The sequence below is a fragment of the Eufriesea mexicana genome, unplaced genomic scaffold (genome assembly GCF_001483705.2).
Source record: "Eufriesea mexicana isolate 0111107269 unplaced genomic scaffold, ASM148370v2 scaffold5767, whole genome shotgun sequence".
Lineage (NCBI taxonomy): Eukaryota > Metazoa > Arthropoda > Insecta > Hymenoptera > Apidae > Eufriesea > Eufriesea mexicana.
The window spans coordinates 333,616-350,287 of record NW_016913695.1 but is presented as its reverse complement, the minus strand read 5'-3'; the positions used below and the strand labels follow the sequence as shown (position 1 = coordinate 350,287).

The 16,672-nt window shown below is 29.5% G+C and overlaps 2 protein-coding genes across 2 annotated transcripts; one reads left to right on the top strand and one right to left on the bottom strand.

Annotated features, from left to right (window-relative positions):
* Positions 1-6,049: 6,049 nt before the first annotated feature.
* LOC108552177 (uncharacterized) lies at positions 6,050-12,670 on the bottom strand. Its single transcript, XM_017906592.1, has 2 exons — positions 6,705-12,670; positions 6,050-6,311 (listed from the first exon to the last, which is right to left on the bottom strand). Exons 1-2 carry the CDS (start codon positions 12,668-12,670, stop codon positions 6,050-6,052), a joined length of 6,228 nt encoding a protein of 2,075 aa, XP_017762081.1.
* A 1,167-nt stretch (positions 12,671-13,837) lies between these two features.
* Positions 13,838-16,260, top strand: gcl (germ cell-less). Its single transcript, XM_017906645.1, has 8 exons — positions 13,838-14,027; positions 14,254-14,377; positions 14,461-14,557; positions 14,639-15,008; positions 15,074-15,343; positions 15,633-15,851; positions 15,924-16,014; positions 16,088-16,260. The coding sequence occupies exons 1-8, from the start codon at positions 13,882-13,884 to the stop codon at positions 16,217-16,219; spliced, it is 1,449 nt and encodes a 482-aa protein (XP_017762134.1). The 5' UTR covers positions 13,838-13,881; the 3' UTR covers positions 16,220-16,260.
* The last annotated feature ends 412 nt before the right edge of the window (positions 16,261-16,672 follow it).

Here is a 16,672-nt window from a genome sequence, read left to right as displayed (position 1 = left end):
TTATTAAACTTATCAGACGGACATGAAAGCAACCGAATTTTTCGATTTTACATTTACACTATACATATTCCATAAAAATAAGACTTTTTTAACCAAAGTCATCCATATTTACCAATTTCGAGGTTCTTTCACGTTCGGCTGATGAACAATCGGCATCTAGTTTTAGGCGGATTTTAACATGGAGATTTTTGAACCCACAGTTACAAAGCAAGAAGCCTTTTAAATCGAAGAGTTCACATCGTAATAATAATCGTAATGCGAGCGCGTCTCGATATCTGTGCATCCTGACATCTATCGTCTACTTCTGTAAACAAGTGAAAGACTAAAACTGTATCTCTCTATCGCGTTATTCATGCTTCTGTTAGATTTGAAAACACCTTATGTGATTCACGATATTCTCCCTACTTGGAGTCAAGTATCTAAACGAATTTTGACGCAAAAACATCTTCGACAGTTTAGAATATTTTTGGTAGGAAACCGATAATTTTAAATAATAACTAAATATTAATACACGAATTAGCAATGAAAATATCGATATGTGACTTATTTTGACGGATGAAGAAAAGAGGTTAAAGGCGTACATTTTTCTCGGAAAAATACAGTTCTAATCATGGATGTGTTTTCTAGTCGTTAAATCCCCTTTTCAGACTAATCCAACCAAAGGATCCAAGTAACCCATTTACAAAAAGATTAATTTTTATACAAAAATCACGAGCGAACGTCATCTTTTTTGCGTGACTCTGTGTAGATAGAGCGATTGATAAATCAAGGAGCTTTGGCCAGTTCATGTATGAAGGGAAAGGAAGGAGGGTAATCTTCGAGAAACATGATTATTCATTTAGGTAATTATGTATGAGGTAGATTAGCCGATTTAGCTGATAACACGGTGAGAATTGGTGCACGCGACTCCACCACTTCTGATGTCCAGTTCATAAGAGTAAAGAAGAGGAATGTGAGAAGGGGTATAGCTGTGAGAAATAGAGGCAGCAGCATGAGCTTCGTTACTCGAAGCCACTTCAGTTTTGTTTCCAGCATGAGGAAAAATTCCATGTTTGATGCATTGCTTCGGTAAAAATCTTTCTTGAATTTCTGATCTTTTAAATGAAGAGATTTTAAAAGATTTTTTAATGTTTAGGTTTACTAATTTACAGACTTCCTAAATCTCTGCAATTTTGAAATGCGAAGGGTCTAAATTTTCAACTTGATACTAAATAACATGGATTATTTTGTACATCTGGATCATTAGGTATCAAAATTCTGAAATTTTCTAATTTATCCTTATATCATTAAAAATATATGATTTAGATTAATCATTTGATTCGATAAAAGTAAAAAAACGGCAAACGTTATTTTTCTTCCAGCTGGAAACGGGTTAGTGGTTGGGTAGGGAGAGGGGGAAGGGGGAAGTCAGGGGTTTCCGTCGCTCAACCTACTTTTTCGTACTCGTGAGGGAAGGTTAAGCTGCTGGATATAGAACGTCCAATGTATTACGTGCAAATTTATGATATTCCGACGACGAAGAATAACGATATTTTTCCACCGATTATACGTCTAGTCTTGTAGGATTAATAAACCGTCAACTGTAGCTGTACGATATATATAAACATACGGAGGTTTCTATCTATGTTAATCGGTGTAACGATAGCGAGAATTACAGTCATACGAAACCTCCATTGGCTCAATACCATATGCGACAAAAAACAATTCTTTGTAGAGTTAATGATCATCCAACACGCTTTCGATCCTTTGCACGATACCGTGTAACATCGTGCTATTTTTCTTAAAAATTTCTAGAATGAAGAAATCCGTTTAATTATCGTATCACTAGAACGGTTTGAGGGTGAGGCGATGATTAAAGTGGGTTTTATAATTAAGTTTTCTCCCGCCTTTCATATTTCATACTTATCATCTATTATCTTTTAAGAAAATACTTATAGTTTCATTGATTTAATTCATTGATTTAGTATATGTCGATCTTAGTTGAGATTTTTGTGCGGAGAAGAATGTAAGTGAAAGAAGTAGTTTAAGTCCGTCGTTGATCAGACTAAGTATTGTAGCGTCTAGTATAAATGAAAAGTCGATTACGGAAACAGCAAAAATTGTAAAAATTTAGTTTAAATTTAGAACTGAAACTTTAATATTTCAAATTCAAGCTCAGAATTTTTTATTTGAAATTTAAAGTCAAAATTGATTAAGTAATGATTATTATTTGATTATTTTTTAACGCTACTAACTCATAATTCTCATCCTCACTTATATGCTGGTTCGCAACGAACTTTTGAATAGTTCAATCTTTTTATAGTTTTTCCTATAAGTCTGTGACACCTCTATATTTTAAAATCTTTTTCATTTTTATTGAAAACTTTAGTATAATTTATTACCTGAATATATTTATTTCTTACATTCACCTATTTCTTTTTAACATCAATTATCTCTGTTTTGCCTAGAATGTCGATTTTCGGTACTTTTATAAGAACGATGATTAGAAGCTTGTAAGCGCAAAATAAACGTCGAAGACCTATATCAGTATTATTAAAACATACAAAAAGGATTCGAGATTTAACGAACGATTCCTGGAGGATAGCCTCGTGAAGGACCACTACGGTCTTTCATAGTAAAACTTAGCAGTTAAGGTAGAATTATTTATAGTACACTATTCGCGCTATGTATTTGTGATCTTTCCAAATACTTAAACTACTAAGCAATTAACATTTCCTTTCCTTTTTTAATTTATTAATTGAAATATTAGTTCAAGAGAAAATATTATCCATCCCTTAGATAGTAATACTTAGCAATTATTTATACCAAAAATAGTTTACATAATACTTAACCATCTCCATTAGGAGCCTTTTAGCTGTTTCGATATTATTAAAATTTTATTCTTTTCTTTATCTACATAAAATTAATAATTCTTTGCGATATCATTCTTTTGCTCTTTTATGAGATTTTCAAATACATAGTTACGAGACAATAGCCTTCTACACTTTTTGTTTAAGGTTCAAGTATAATTCCCATTAACATCTAGCTTTATATCATGTATTCTCACGTACTGCACTGTAAAACGAGTACGAGAAACGTTTCGTTCTTTCGAGTCGACGACACAATAGACGATTGTGTTGAAACGTGAATCACGTGCCAAATTTTAGAATAAACTAAAGTGTATTGTACACGTACGCTCGCGACACCGATACACGAGCAATTATATAAGCTTGCCTTAAGTTAAGGACCGTTTATTACGATAAGAATACTTCGACTCAACCCTTGTTGGGCGTGATTAAACAATCTTTTAACTTAAATATTTAATTTTATCTCGACTGAGAAAAAAAAAGAGAAAATTTATGTCTTTATATGGTGAAATAAATTTCAACTTCTCTTGAACATTTTAATGTATTCATTAATATGCAATCGTTATACAAAACTTTTGGAAATATTTAAAACGTTATAAAATCAATTTTTCATCATGTTTGTTCGCTCAATTGGGGTTGCAAAGTTCACATAATGTCCAACGCTTCGAGCCCGTCATTTAAATATTCGAAAATCGTATATTTAGTGAGAAATATTTATTATTATTAAAATTACAAATATATAATCATGCATCGCAATGTATCTTAAATATTACTGGTGTACCTTTGGAATGGTTACGCTATACACCAATTATCGACCAATTATTAAATTTTTAAACTTAAAGTTATTTTATATTTTCATCCTTCTTAATACCGATAATTAAAATTAACGAGAAGGAAGCTCGAAGTGTTAATACATAAGCAAGGCGAAGGATACAAATACATATCTTTGGTTTCTAATGTGCAAAAAGAAAAAATATCGTGTGATGATAAGTTTCATGTTTTTCTTCGACTCCATTTTAAGTCACTTGATTTCTGTCTAACGTGATCTGCTGCGATGTAGATATCCTTCGACTTGCTAATGATGACTCGTGAAAACATGTAACATCAAATTCTAATTAATCTTATGATTAGCAATTTATGCCAGAGACATTTCGTCCCCCTGTGCAATCGTTGTAAGCAAAGAGGTTACTAAATATGATTTCTTTCTCGTTGCTCGTAACGATTGCTCTATTAAATGTATTTGTATCGATTACAGAAATCGAGGCGACGGTTATTGTAAAAATAAAAAGCTCAAAGTGCCGAATAAAGGAGACAAGCATATATGTGCACAGTTCATTGTTTATTAATAATGAAAAATCATCAATTTTATTTCTTTTTATTTTATGGTTTTTGTCCATTTGTATTAATTATTATCAATTAACGTCATTCTTTAACAATCTGGATTACAATTGAAATTCTTTGGAGTTATAAAAATATCTTTATCTCAAATACGTCGTACGGCAATACCACTGTTTACTTAATTATTCTGGTGTAAGATATATAATACTTTTTTGTTGATATTATGTTGTTTGGATATGAAATATACTTAAACTTAGCGATATACTTAAATAAAATAAACGATAGCAAAATGGTATAATATAAATAAGATAAATGGTAATAAACGGCTATCAGTTTCTAACGTTATTAGATTTGATGAGACGATGAAAATAGAATTTTATTAAAAGATATAAATTGACGACAATAGCGATGAAAATACATATTTTATGAAAATATTGATATAACACTGAGATAAATAATATTCGGTAGAAAAGATTTATATAACATTACAGTAGAATTTCCGTATTCACGGTTGACTGTGGTTTGAAAAAATTAGTTAAAGAATGTTAGTACGAAACTATGGAGCCCATACTATATGGCTACTATGGCTAAAACAAATGTAATCTCAGATGCTATAAAGTCAATTCCTGAATATCATTTCATCGGCTATTTACTTCTCTTCTCGAGGTATCAACGGTTTTAGTTAACGATGGCGTCAAAGCGTAAGTCAATTTGAAAATTCAAGAACTGATTTGGACTTAAAGATATGGAACTGTTTTGGAACAAAATGTTCGAAGGCAAAATAAGAATCTGGATAAAGCGTGGAAAGAAAGATTAACTCTGACACTGTCTCACAATGTTACAGGACATGTAATAAAACCAAGCGTAATATACAAATCACAGAATCCACTTGCTCTCAAGAACAAAGGCAAGATCTCTAGCTGTGTTCTGGGAGCATGAAAAGAAGACATGCGTGATAGCTACTTTATTTGCGGTATGGATGCAGCAAACTGTAAATATCTGCTGGAAGAATTTATGGAGCGCCGCAGTAGAAGATTTTCAAGGATTCCCAGAGATTAATGAAGATGTCGAAAAAATAATTGTGGCAGAGGTGGAGAAGGATTCATGCTCGATAAAAAGATGGTTGAACATATTGAAGAACGCAGTGATGTGTTCATAAACGAAGAACTGGAAGAACTTATCATCTCATCTGCAGCAAAAGCGGAAGTAGATAAAGAAAATGGTGAAATGGTGGAAGAAGAACTAGCAACAAGGGCTTTAAAAAAATTTCACGAAGTGTTCCGTATTACACAAACATTAATAGACAAAATCATGAAATACCATTCACAGATGGACATTAAAGTACACTGTATAACTACCGACTCATCGCAACCACTGCAGCTACAATTTGAAAAATGAAAGAGGAATGAACAGCAATTAGCTATTACGATGTTCCAAAAAGTGACGGTATAAACGTATTCAACTATCAAGGACCCTCAATCCTGTCGTCATTACTAGGATCACCAGAAGCAGATGCGCCTGTATAAATATGTACATATGTATAAATACGTTATCACGCACATATACGTAATAAATACAAAATAAAACGTATTACAAATAATGAAATAATAATAAATAACGCGTGTAATGAATTATGTATATGCAGTATTATCCGTGGAGAAGTTTGGAACCGGTCTCCCGTGAATACAGGAATTCTACTGTATATATTACAACTATGAGATATATTATAATATATATAATTTTAACATACTAATACAATATTCACTTATAGATCACAAACTATAACTATATTTTGTCGATGTTCCATGTTTTACTAGTCCGAGATTCAAGTAACATTTTACACTTCATTTTGAAACTCATGCATCTCAAACTAAATTGTGTTCAACTTTGTGAAGATTGAAATCATTAAAATTATAGAAACGCAAATTGCAAATATCGCATACAAAATCGTGTGCATTTTTTATATGCATTTGCAACAAATTTTCAGAGACAAATATCTGCGAACAAGAAGAACATGCAAATCTAACTTCGTAACTTGTAATTGTTGGCTGTCTGTTTGATATATCGTGTTGATTGTTTGCTATTTGGTAAACATCATTTGTTCCAGAAATATTGATTAAATTCTGTAAATAAATCATTAATAAATAAATCTATAAAGAACTTATTATTTAATTAACTGCTAATGTTAATCACGGATTATTGAATTAACTCCTTAAGTAGATAAAGCGGATCTATTCTTATCGTAAATTAAGTAATATCGGCTTCGGCAATTGGATCAAAAAATGATTATTTCTGTAGGCGATTAAAATTAATATTATACCATCTTATAAGTATATATAATTATACGATTTTTCATTAAAATTATTAAATACCATACATAAACAAACAAAAATTTTCTGCTTAAGGAATTAATTACACATATTTTATTACTGCAACCAATATACCTGTGATTGCTCTATATATGATGTATTCACAAGTGACACTGGTTCACTATTATAAATTTGTGGTTGATATATTCGTGGTTGATATATTTGTTGTTGTGCTGGTTGCTGCATAATTCCTATGGTAGGTATGTTCTGTACAGGAGGTGCTGTTTGATTAATTACTATTGACATTCCACCAGTAGAATGATTCGGATTTTTATAATAAATAGAGGAAGAAGCACTTCCTGCTATTTGTTGGTTGGTTGTTATTTGCTGATTTTGTTTAAGCACTTCAGTATTACTATTACTATTTGAACTACCAGCAGCAAGATAAGGATACTGATAACTGATAATAGGCGAAGAAGCACACTTAATTCCTGATTGATTCGTAATAGTTTGTTGATATTGTTTACGATTCGGATTATTTGGGAGGATATTAGTTGTGGTCACTGTTTGTAAATTCTCGTTGTCAAGTCTTTGATTATTATGCCCACATTGGGTGTTAGTACCCGGTAAATTGTGCATCAAACATTCTGCTATATCGTTTGAACGAAAATTACAGAACTTACATTTATATTTATATGGATCATTTAGATTTATCGAATTAACGAAAGAAGTCAGTGATTTATTTTCAGAACCAGATGCAATACGTACTTTCTGTGCATTCGATACATTGGCAGTATTTGCTATTACTTTGATAGATGTAATATCATTCTTGAGTGTAGCTGAACGTGGTATAGCTGTAGTTGTTCGAACAATATTACACGCTGGTAAATTTTTATGATATGCCGATGTTATAATTTGCGAAGGAGATGAATGTTTGTTTTGAGTCATATTTGTTTGTAATTGCTGCAATTGTTGACTATTTATTATGTTAGTAGTAGATGGTAGCTTCGGTAGCAACTTTCGATAAATTACATTAGATGAAGATAATGGCAATGTATTTGATTGAGAAGGTATTGATTTTTCATATGACGATGATTCTCCAAACTTATTTATCCCTGGAATGGAGTCTGCAGGTTGTTTTGGAAATAATTCTTTTTCAATAATTTTGTGCTTCTTACCATTTTTAATCAAGCCATCATCGCTCTTAGGATGTTCTATTAAATTATCAGTATCTTCAACAGTACAACCACAAAGTTCTGCAAGAGTTTTTACTCTTAAAAATCCTGATTTTGGTTTTAGTAAACTTTGCTTTTTTCCTGATGGTAAAATCCTTGGAATTGATGATTCTTCTTGATTTACTGATGATGAATCTGTGTCATAAACTTTATTCTGTATACTTTCTACATTTTCCATAACTAATCTATCACTTTTTGATTTTGCTTCTGTTTCAAGTAAATTATTATTACTAACATTATTCCTAAATGCATGCAAATTTTGTGAAACATTTGTCAATTTAATATTTGGATTAGACATTTGAGGATTTAAATTAGTATCTTGAGATGATACTAAAGGAATTACGTTTTTAGAAGTAAAAGAACTTGTTGCAATTGGCATAATATTCTGTGAATTTTCTGAAATTGCATCATTCTGTGGTGATGATCGAATATTTATATCTTTTTCCAATCTATTAGTTATATTATTTTTTGATATTACACAAGTTTGTGTGGTGGAAGATGTATCTAATTTGATATTAAATGAAGTTTGTCTTTCCTTATTTTCTTCTCCTCTTAGTGGTTCAATACATTCTTCTGAGTGTTTTGTCAAATCTATTATCAATTCATGTTCAGAATCATCTTCGCTTCCTTCTAATATCTTGATTAATTTCTCTTTATCACTATCTGTATTAGATCTTGTTAAAGAACCTTCATTTATTTTTTCTGTTACTTGAGTCTCCGTGTGTAATGATTCTGATGGCTGTTTCTCAACAGACAGTTCTTTTGTTGCTATGAAACTAGAAACACAATCTACCTCTGAGTCCGATGCAGAACTAGCATTATTTGTAACTTCATCGGCCTTAGAATTTGTCTGTTGATTATTTAACTTATGAATGATATTGTGCTCACGCATACTTTTAGAAGAATCAAAACCAATGTTACAAAAATTACAAATGTATTTTGTTTTCTCATAATTTACTATACAATTCAGTACATCGCTTTTAGTTTTATGTTCTTTTCCATGTTCTATGAAAGAATTTAAATTATTGCGATATGTTTTACTGCATTGTGAACAAACAAAACATACATGTGTTATATTATGTTTTAACCAATGATTCTCAAAATCATCCAAATTTTCAGCTATTGCCATGCAAATACTACAAATAAATACCACCTTGGCAGCTGTGAATGATATACAAACAAATTGAGGATCACTATTACAATTATGTTTATCCTTTATGTGTTTATAAAACTCTGTTCTTTTAGTAAAAGTATCATTGCATAAACTACAAGTTATTTTGATTGTCAGATGTGACTGAATGCTAGTACTTGAGTTTTCTACAACAACTGTATCTTGATCTGACTTAATTCCATTACATCTTCGAACGTGTTTTTTTAGATCATCTGTAGTAACGAAAGGTAGTTTACAATTATAACAAACGTTTTCTGCTACTTGAATGTATTCTTCCATAGATATAGTTGAAGTTACTGCATTATGCGTAGATAAATTGTCTATTTTTCTCAATTTGGTATTTATTACAGAATATTTTGGAAATGAAAGTTCATTAGCTACCCAGAAAGGATCCCTTGCATGTTTTGTCCAATGAATATAAAAAAGTGTTCCTATTCCAAGAAATATAACTTTGCAGATATTACATCGAAAATCTATTCTACAATTTTTTTTAAAACGAGCATGTATTTCTAAATGATGACGCACATCTTGGACTGAACTAAATATCATACCACAAGTAGCACAAAATAAATTTGGCGAACGGCCGCTGCAAAAGCGATTCTGATTACATTTTCCGTGATCAGGAAGACGACAATGATTCTCAAAACATTCCATGCTTCTAAATAATACTCTACAAGTATGACAAAGAAGAACTATTTCGATTTGCAAGCAATTTTCATTAGTTCCTGGTTTATTGTGACACTCGCATATCGTGAACGATTTTTTACTGCTTCCTATTTTATTTGTTTTTTCTTTATCTGATTTTAATGATGAACATAATTCTACACTTTGTAAATCGTTTTCATTCACGGTATTAGATTCTCTATCTCGAATTTCAGAATCTTTTGTAATTAATGGCTTATTTGATTTCTGTATATGCAACAATTCTTCCTTATCATTAACTTTTTGAGTCTTTTCATTTATATGAATTGTGTTATCTACAGTGCTATTTCCACTTTCATTCAACTTTTGTTTCGCAAGTTTGTATGCTTCTTGCAATTCTCTCTCTGTATGCAAATAAATATGAGCTGCAAGATCTGGTTTTGTTGGAAAGACTTTTAAACAAATACTACATTCATTTGAATTACTAACACTCTGAATCCTTTTCTTCTTTTTCTCTTTATTCAATAAACGTTTTGATACATCTTTTTTCTTTTCCTGTTTATTACCTTCACCAATGACAGTTTTTGATGGATTAAAATGTTCTATACTATTTTGCTCCAGTGTTTGTGATGGTCCTGATATCTTTGCTTCTGAAGAACAAAGTATCGTTTCTTCAAATTTATCGGATGATTTGTTAAAATTTTTTGAAGAACATATTAAAGTATTACTTTGCTTTTGTGTATGTGTAATTAGATGTGGCTGTAGATCAGAATAATCTTCAAAACAAAGATCACAAACAATACATTTATAAGTAGTATCTCTAGAATCTTTTTTATCCATAAATTTTTTATGTTTTGTTGGAGATATTATGGAAGAATAACAAGTTGAAGCAGTTTTGTTTGTAGTTTTTTTAGGATGCGTAATATTTGCAGTCTTTTTAAAAGTTTTGGATACAAATGTCTTTATCCCTGAAGCAAGAAGTTTTTTATTTTCATTTGAAGGATAAGGTTTAAAATTGATAACATTAAGTGTATTAACTTTCATTTTCTCTGGAGATTTTACATTGGTAATTAATGCTGTAAAATCCTTTTTATGTGAAGAAGATTCTATCTCTTTATTTAAGGAAGACATTTCATTTATGGATTCTATCACGGATCTTGTGTGCAATGTATTTGCTGATTTTTCTATGTCAATAGTATTTCCATTGATATTTGATAATATAGAAGAAATTTTCTTGGTAGACTTTTGTGACGAAGACAATAATGCACAATTGGTAACAATAGTTGAAACAATCGATTTCTGTTCTAAATCGCCAATAATATTTTGTTTAAATCTCTTTTGAGAGTTATCCTCAAAATGTTCTGTTAAATTATGACATGCTTTTTGAGTTTTTGACATTTTCTTTGGCTGTAGCTCCATATTTTTTATTACATTTTGAGAAGAATTCTCTAAAAGAGCTGATATGGGTTCAATCATGTTTTGTGTCTCTTCTGCAACTGCATGAATTGCATTTTTGTTTGGAGTTTCAAATATTGTTGAGTTTAAATCATATTCTGTAGATTGTACATCTTCCTCAAAATTAACTTTTAGAGAGCTTGAAGTAGATGATATCTCATCTAGAGATCTTTTATGTACTTGAACTTTTGAAAGATTAAAATTTGTTAAAGAATTTATATATATGTCCATTATTTGCTCAATTTCTGTAGCTGAGTATTCATTATTGAAATTTTTCAAAGAATCAAATTTTATTAAAATGACTTTTAACTCCTTAAAAAGATTGTATTTTTGAATAAGATCTTTATCAGAAATAAATGATTTTTGTATCGATTCTTGAATATTTTTGTTTTCCAGAATTGGTTCCTCTATTGCAACAAAATTATCATTTATGCAAATGTTATCATTTGTAAAATATACAAAATTTAATTCTGAAGACACACAATTAGAAGTATTATCTTCTTCAACATTTTTAACTATATCATCATTATCACGATTCTTCGTTATAGGTATATTTTCTGGTATACTTGGTTCCTGCTGTAACACACTTTCATATTCATTAATATTTAAATCTTTTTTGCCCGAAGAATTACATAATTCATTAGAAATATTTAACTCTGTGGACGATTCCATTTTTAACTTTTGACTATCATCTGTATATTGTGGCTCAATAGAACTATGATCTTGACTTATACTAATTTTCATAGTTTTTTCTAGTGAATTTATTCTTAATCTCTTTACTTTATCTAATCTTATTTCATGTGAACCATTATTTGTATTATTGTAATGTTTATCATCATCACTATCATCAACATTATATATACGTGCTCTTTTGAGACATCTCATACTATTTCTCACAGGAAGTTCAAAATCAGAATCAGAATCAGAATCATAAATATCATTACCATTTTCAACATGCTTATTTGACTGTTGAATTTCATTTGTATCAGAGTTAGTTACTATAGGTTCAGTTTCATGATTTTCCAAATATTTATCTCTATTAATATTTAATGATGATAATTCCAATTGTTCTGGTGCAGATACATTTAATTTGATTTGCATTTCTTTCATGCATTCTGTTTGAGCACTTGTTTCATATTCTTTAATTGGAGTTGTTTTTGCAAATGACTGTGCTATTTTATTGATTACTTCATCTATTCTATGTAATTTTATGTATGGCTGCTTAATATTCTTTAATATGTCTTTTACAAGTAACTTTTTATTCTTAATTTTTGTCTTCTTGTGAAGTAATACTCTTCGAGGTTTTATTTTGTTTTCAAAATTAGTCAGATGAGGAAGCTGATGTTCAGATTTAATCGCTTTAATGTCTTTCTTAGTCCTGTTTTTCCTATATTTTAGTTCTTTTTTTTGTATTAATTCATCTTTTATTTCAGTTATATATGGTTTTTTTTCATACCACTTTTTTATTTCTGGTATTGATAATTTTATAATATTTACAGAAACTGGTTTACATAAAGATTCACACAAAACTCGTAATTTAGTTTTTTTATCTGACAATTGTATCAAATTGTTATTTTTAAATCTTTTTCTTAATGTATAAGACTTATTCCTTATCAATTTTTGATCTGTCATTTTAGAACCTTTCAGTTCTATATTTTGCAATGTTAATGACATCTTTATTACTTTCTCTGAGCAATTGTTAAATGAAAAATACTGATTAAATTGATCTTCATTAAAATGTTATAATGCTGTCAAATACAGTCAATTTAGTATACAAGTTAACTCTAAAAATAAATTGTTACTTTATTAAATAAAAATGGTTAACATACCTTTGTTTAACGAAGATATAAATTTAATTAATAATATTTTATGATATAATTTATTGATAAAATATTTTTACTGTAACAATTGGAAAGTATCTTCATTCATGTAAGGTTATACTTCATTAACTTAAACGTTGTTTATAATACAACTCAGTAACATTTATTAATATATGTATATTTTTATATGTTTTATACATATTTTTTATTCGCGGAAATTACATTCTCGATTCTCGCACATGAGTTAGTCATATACAAGCGAACAAAATGTCATACCTACGTGAAAATCAGTTACTAACACTTTATTTTATGTTTGACACGCACGCAATTCCATATATACAATATATATACAAAAAATATAATTTTTTGTACATAAATTTATATAAATTTTAAAATGCCTAACTTTTGAAATATAAATTTGTACTATTTAAATTGTTCATTTATAATAATTTAAACAGAAAGTAGGTACGAAAAATTTAAACCAACTGTATAAAGAAGAAAGATATGCCATTCACATGATTTTTAACTCACTTTTAGTATAGAATAGCTTCTTATAAGACTTCAGTTGCAAATATTTCATAACACTTTATTCAAATTTATTGTTAATTTAATTTTCAACAAATAATGTTGTGATCATTTTTTCTAGTTTATATAGACGCATTTAAACGTCTGCACTTAAAATTCTCCCACACTTTTACTTGCGTATTGGAATTTATCATTTCGAATTAAATATGTATTCAATATTCGTCAGTAACAATATACATGCCTCTTATTGGATATATTTGCTCGCATGAAAAGAAATATCCAATTGGAACGAGTTTACGCAATATTCCATCAACAAATGGTATCCGTGATCAAGCTGCGTCATATCTTTTGTTACATCACATGTTTACATCTGTATATATACATATATTCCATGTGTGTCATACACACATGTAGTTTAAGAGAGACACCTATAGACTTTATTCTGTACTGATTGCATTGAAAACAATGTTGAGAATTCTCAAGAATTTGTTGGTGATCAAACTGGAAATTTCTTTTGCCCATTAAAACACAACTATAATAATGGGAAATTACGTGAGCAAAATTGCGTCGATGTCAAATAATGCAGTGCACTCTGTATACCGAGGTCGTAAACGAAAGTGCATCGAAGAAGATGATTTTGATTCTGAATCGGATTATATCGATCGCACGCTTCAAACTCCAAAAAAGTATGCAAATTTTAAATAAATCATTTTAGTTTCATATTGTTAATTAATAATAGTGATTATACTATCATATTGTTTATAGTACTAAACAATGTTTGCATAGTCTGAAAAAATAACTTTTTAATTTTGTAATTGATATTTAATAATATATATTTTTAAACAGCCTTTCATTTTAACAATTTAATTCCTGTGTATTGTAATTAATGGCTTATTTTTTTAATTTTTATAGGAGAAAATTGCTGACAACAGCACAGTACATTTATAAAACATTATTCCAAGAAGAAAAAGGAAGTGATATAACTGTGTTTATGTTGGGTAAAGCATGGAGATTACATAAAGTTTATATTAGTCAGGTGGGATTGCTATTTCAGCATATTATTCATGTAAATTTATTTTTGATGTCAAACTTATATATTATTCCTTCCTTTTTTTACAGAGTCCATATTTTGCAAGTATGTTTTCAGGATCTTGGAGAGAAGCAAATGAGACAGTTATAAGTGTAGAAATTGCTGATCCTAACATCACATTAGATTGTAAACAATTAAAACACATATTATTTTAATAACTGATTAAAAAAAAAAATAGTACTTTTTCTTAATTTTATATATTTTCAGCACTTTTGACAGTTTTTGGTTCCTTCTACCAGGATGAAGTCAGTTTAGAACCAAAAGATGTTATACCAATTTTAGCTACCTCCACTTTATTTCAATTGCAAGGACTAATTGATCAATGTACAGATATTATGATAGAGACAACAAATATAAAGACAGTTGTTCCTTATTATAATGCTGCTGTATCTTACGGTGTGCCAGTGGTAAAAACAGCAGCAAAAAGGTGGTTAGAAGTTAATCTCTTAGGATATGGATGGTTACATCCAACTTTTTTGAAAGAAATTACACCTGATTTAATGGCTGAGTTAATTGCTAGTCCTGATTTAATTGCTATGCAAACAGAATTTTGCATATATATGATGTTACGTGTATGGTGAGTAGTGAAATTTAAATTATTCTCGAATAATTGATTTATATATAATTATTAATTGCTTTCAGGCTTTTCGTGCATGTACACAATAAAGAAGAAACACTTCAAATTGATGAATACTTTAGGAATCATAAGTGGACGAAACCATTCCTTACAACAGAAGAAGGCAAAGAATTCGCAGCACCTTTTGAGGCACTGAGAATGAAATATCTTTTGTTACATGATCAAGATGTGAAAATTTTATATAGCGATAATTTAATACCACATGAATGGTTACATAATGCATACAAAGAACAATGGTTACATTTATTAAGAATAGATGCGAATAAAGACCGAGGGTAAGTCATAAAAGTTTTACTTTTTTTAAATGTATTTTTGATCTAGGTCAATGGACATAGTAAAGAGTCTCAAGTATGTGCCTTCTTTTTTCTTCCCTTCCTTTATACATCCAGTTTTGTGGGCAGAATTTTCACTGTAAAAAGTCTACTCTCATGTACATTCCACTTTAGGTATCTGTGACAATTATTTCACTTGTTATAGTATAATACTGGAGTAATTAATAAGAGAAAACATGTATAAAATATAACATTTTCTTTTCTTTCCTTTTGTTTTTTATTATTATTTTAGACCAAAACAGATGAGCGAGGAAGAATTCGCTCGTAAATGTTTCCGTTGTGGAAGATGCATCGAAAAAGCTGGCGAGCATATTTGGAGATGGACAGCATTTCATTTTGGATTAGATTTGGTGGTATGCTTGGATAGCACTACTTTAAGAATTAAGAGGAATCACAGACTAGACACAGACCATATAAAAGCTAATCATAGCAAACATAATATCATTTTAAAGTTAGTATTGGTTTTAAATTATAAGTTTTTCAGCAACTTCAGGTTCTCAACTTAGATAAAAAAATTTTTCAGAGTAAGCTTAATTTCACTGGATGAACAACGTCAAATAAAACATATTCAAAGTTCGGGTATGCTTAGGTTATCGCTTCATAAAAACGAAGAAGTAAGTTATATTTATATAGATTTTAGCCTTCAAAAATTATTAAAATTATAAAAAAATTTATTTTATATTTTAGAAACAGGTGATGTCTTTGGATAAACAACTTACTTATCCTTTGTATATATCAGTCAACATGCAAGTAGTTACACCATTTGTATCAACAGAAGAGGAAAAATCGGCTGACAGAGTAATATTCTCGGATACTTAGTATTCTGAATATTCAACGTCTTTTAAAGATTCGAATTGAACCCGACGACGTACGCTTATCTCAGATAATAATCTGGTTGTTCCGATTTATAATACTTAAGTATGACTAATTACTATAAATTTTATTACTCGTTCACATACTGTTTATATTATGGAGATGCTAATTTTTGATTAAAACTTTTCTAAACTCAAGAGCTTCTAGTCGACTAAATGGAATTACGCCATTAAAGTGAAGAAAATTTTATTTCTTCCGTTTGTATTTTTCCGATACTATAAACCAGATACTTATTTTTTCTAACATAAATTCAAATTTATTACTTATAGAAATATATTTAAGCTACTAGGAAAAGACTTGGCTAGAAAAACATGAGAACTTATATTTAAGGAGTTAATATTTCTTATTAACTCCAAGCAATTGAATATTAAATTTTCTAAAAAAAAAAAAAAAAAAAAA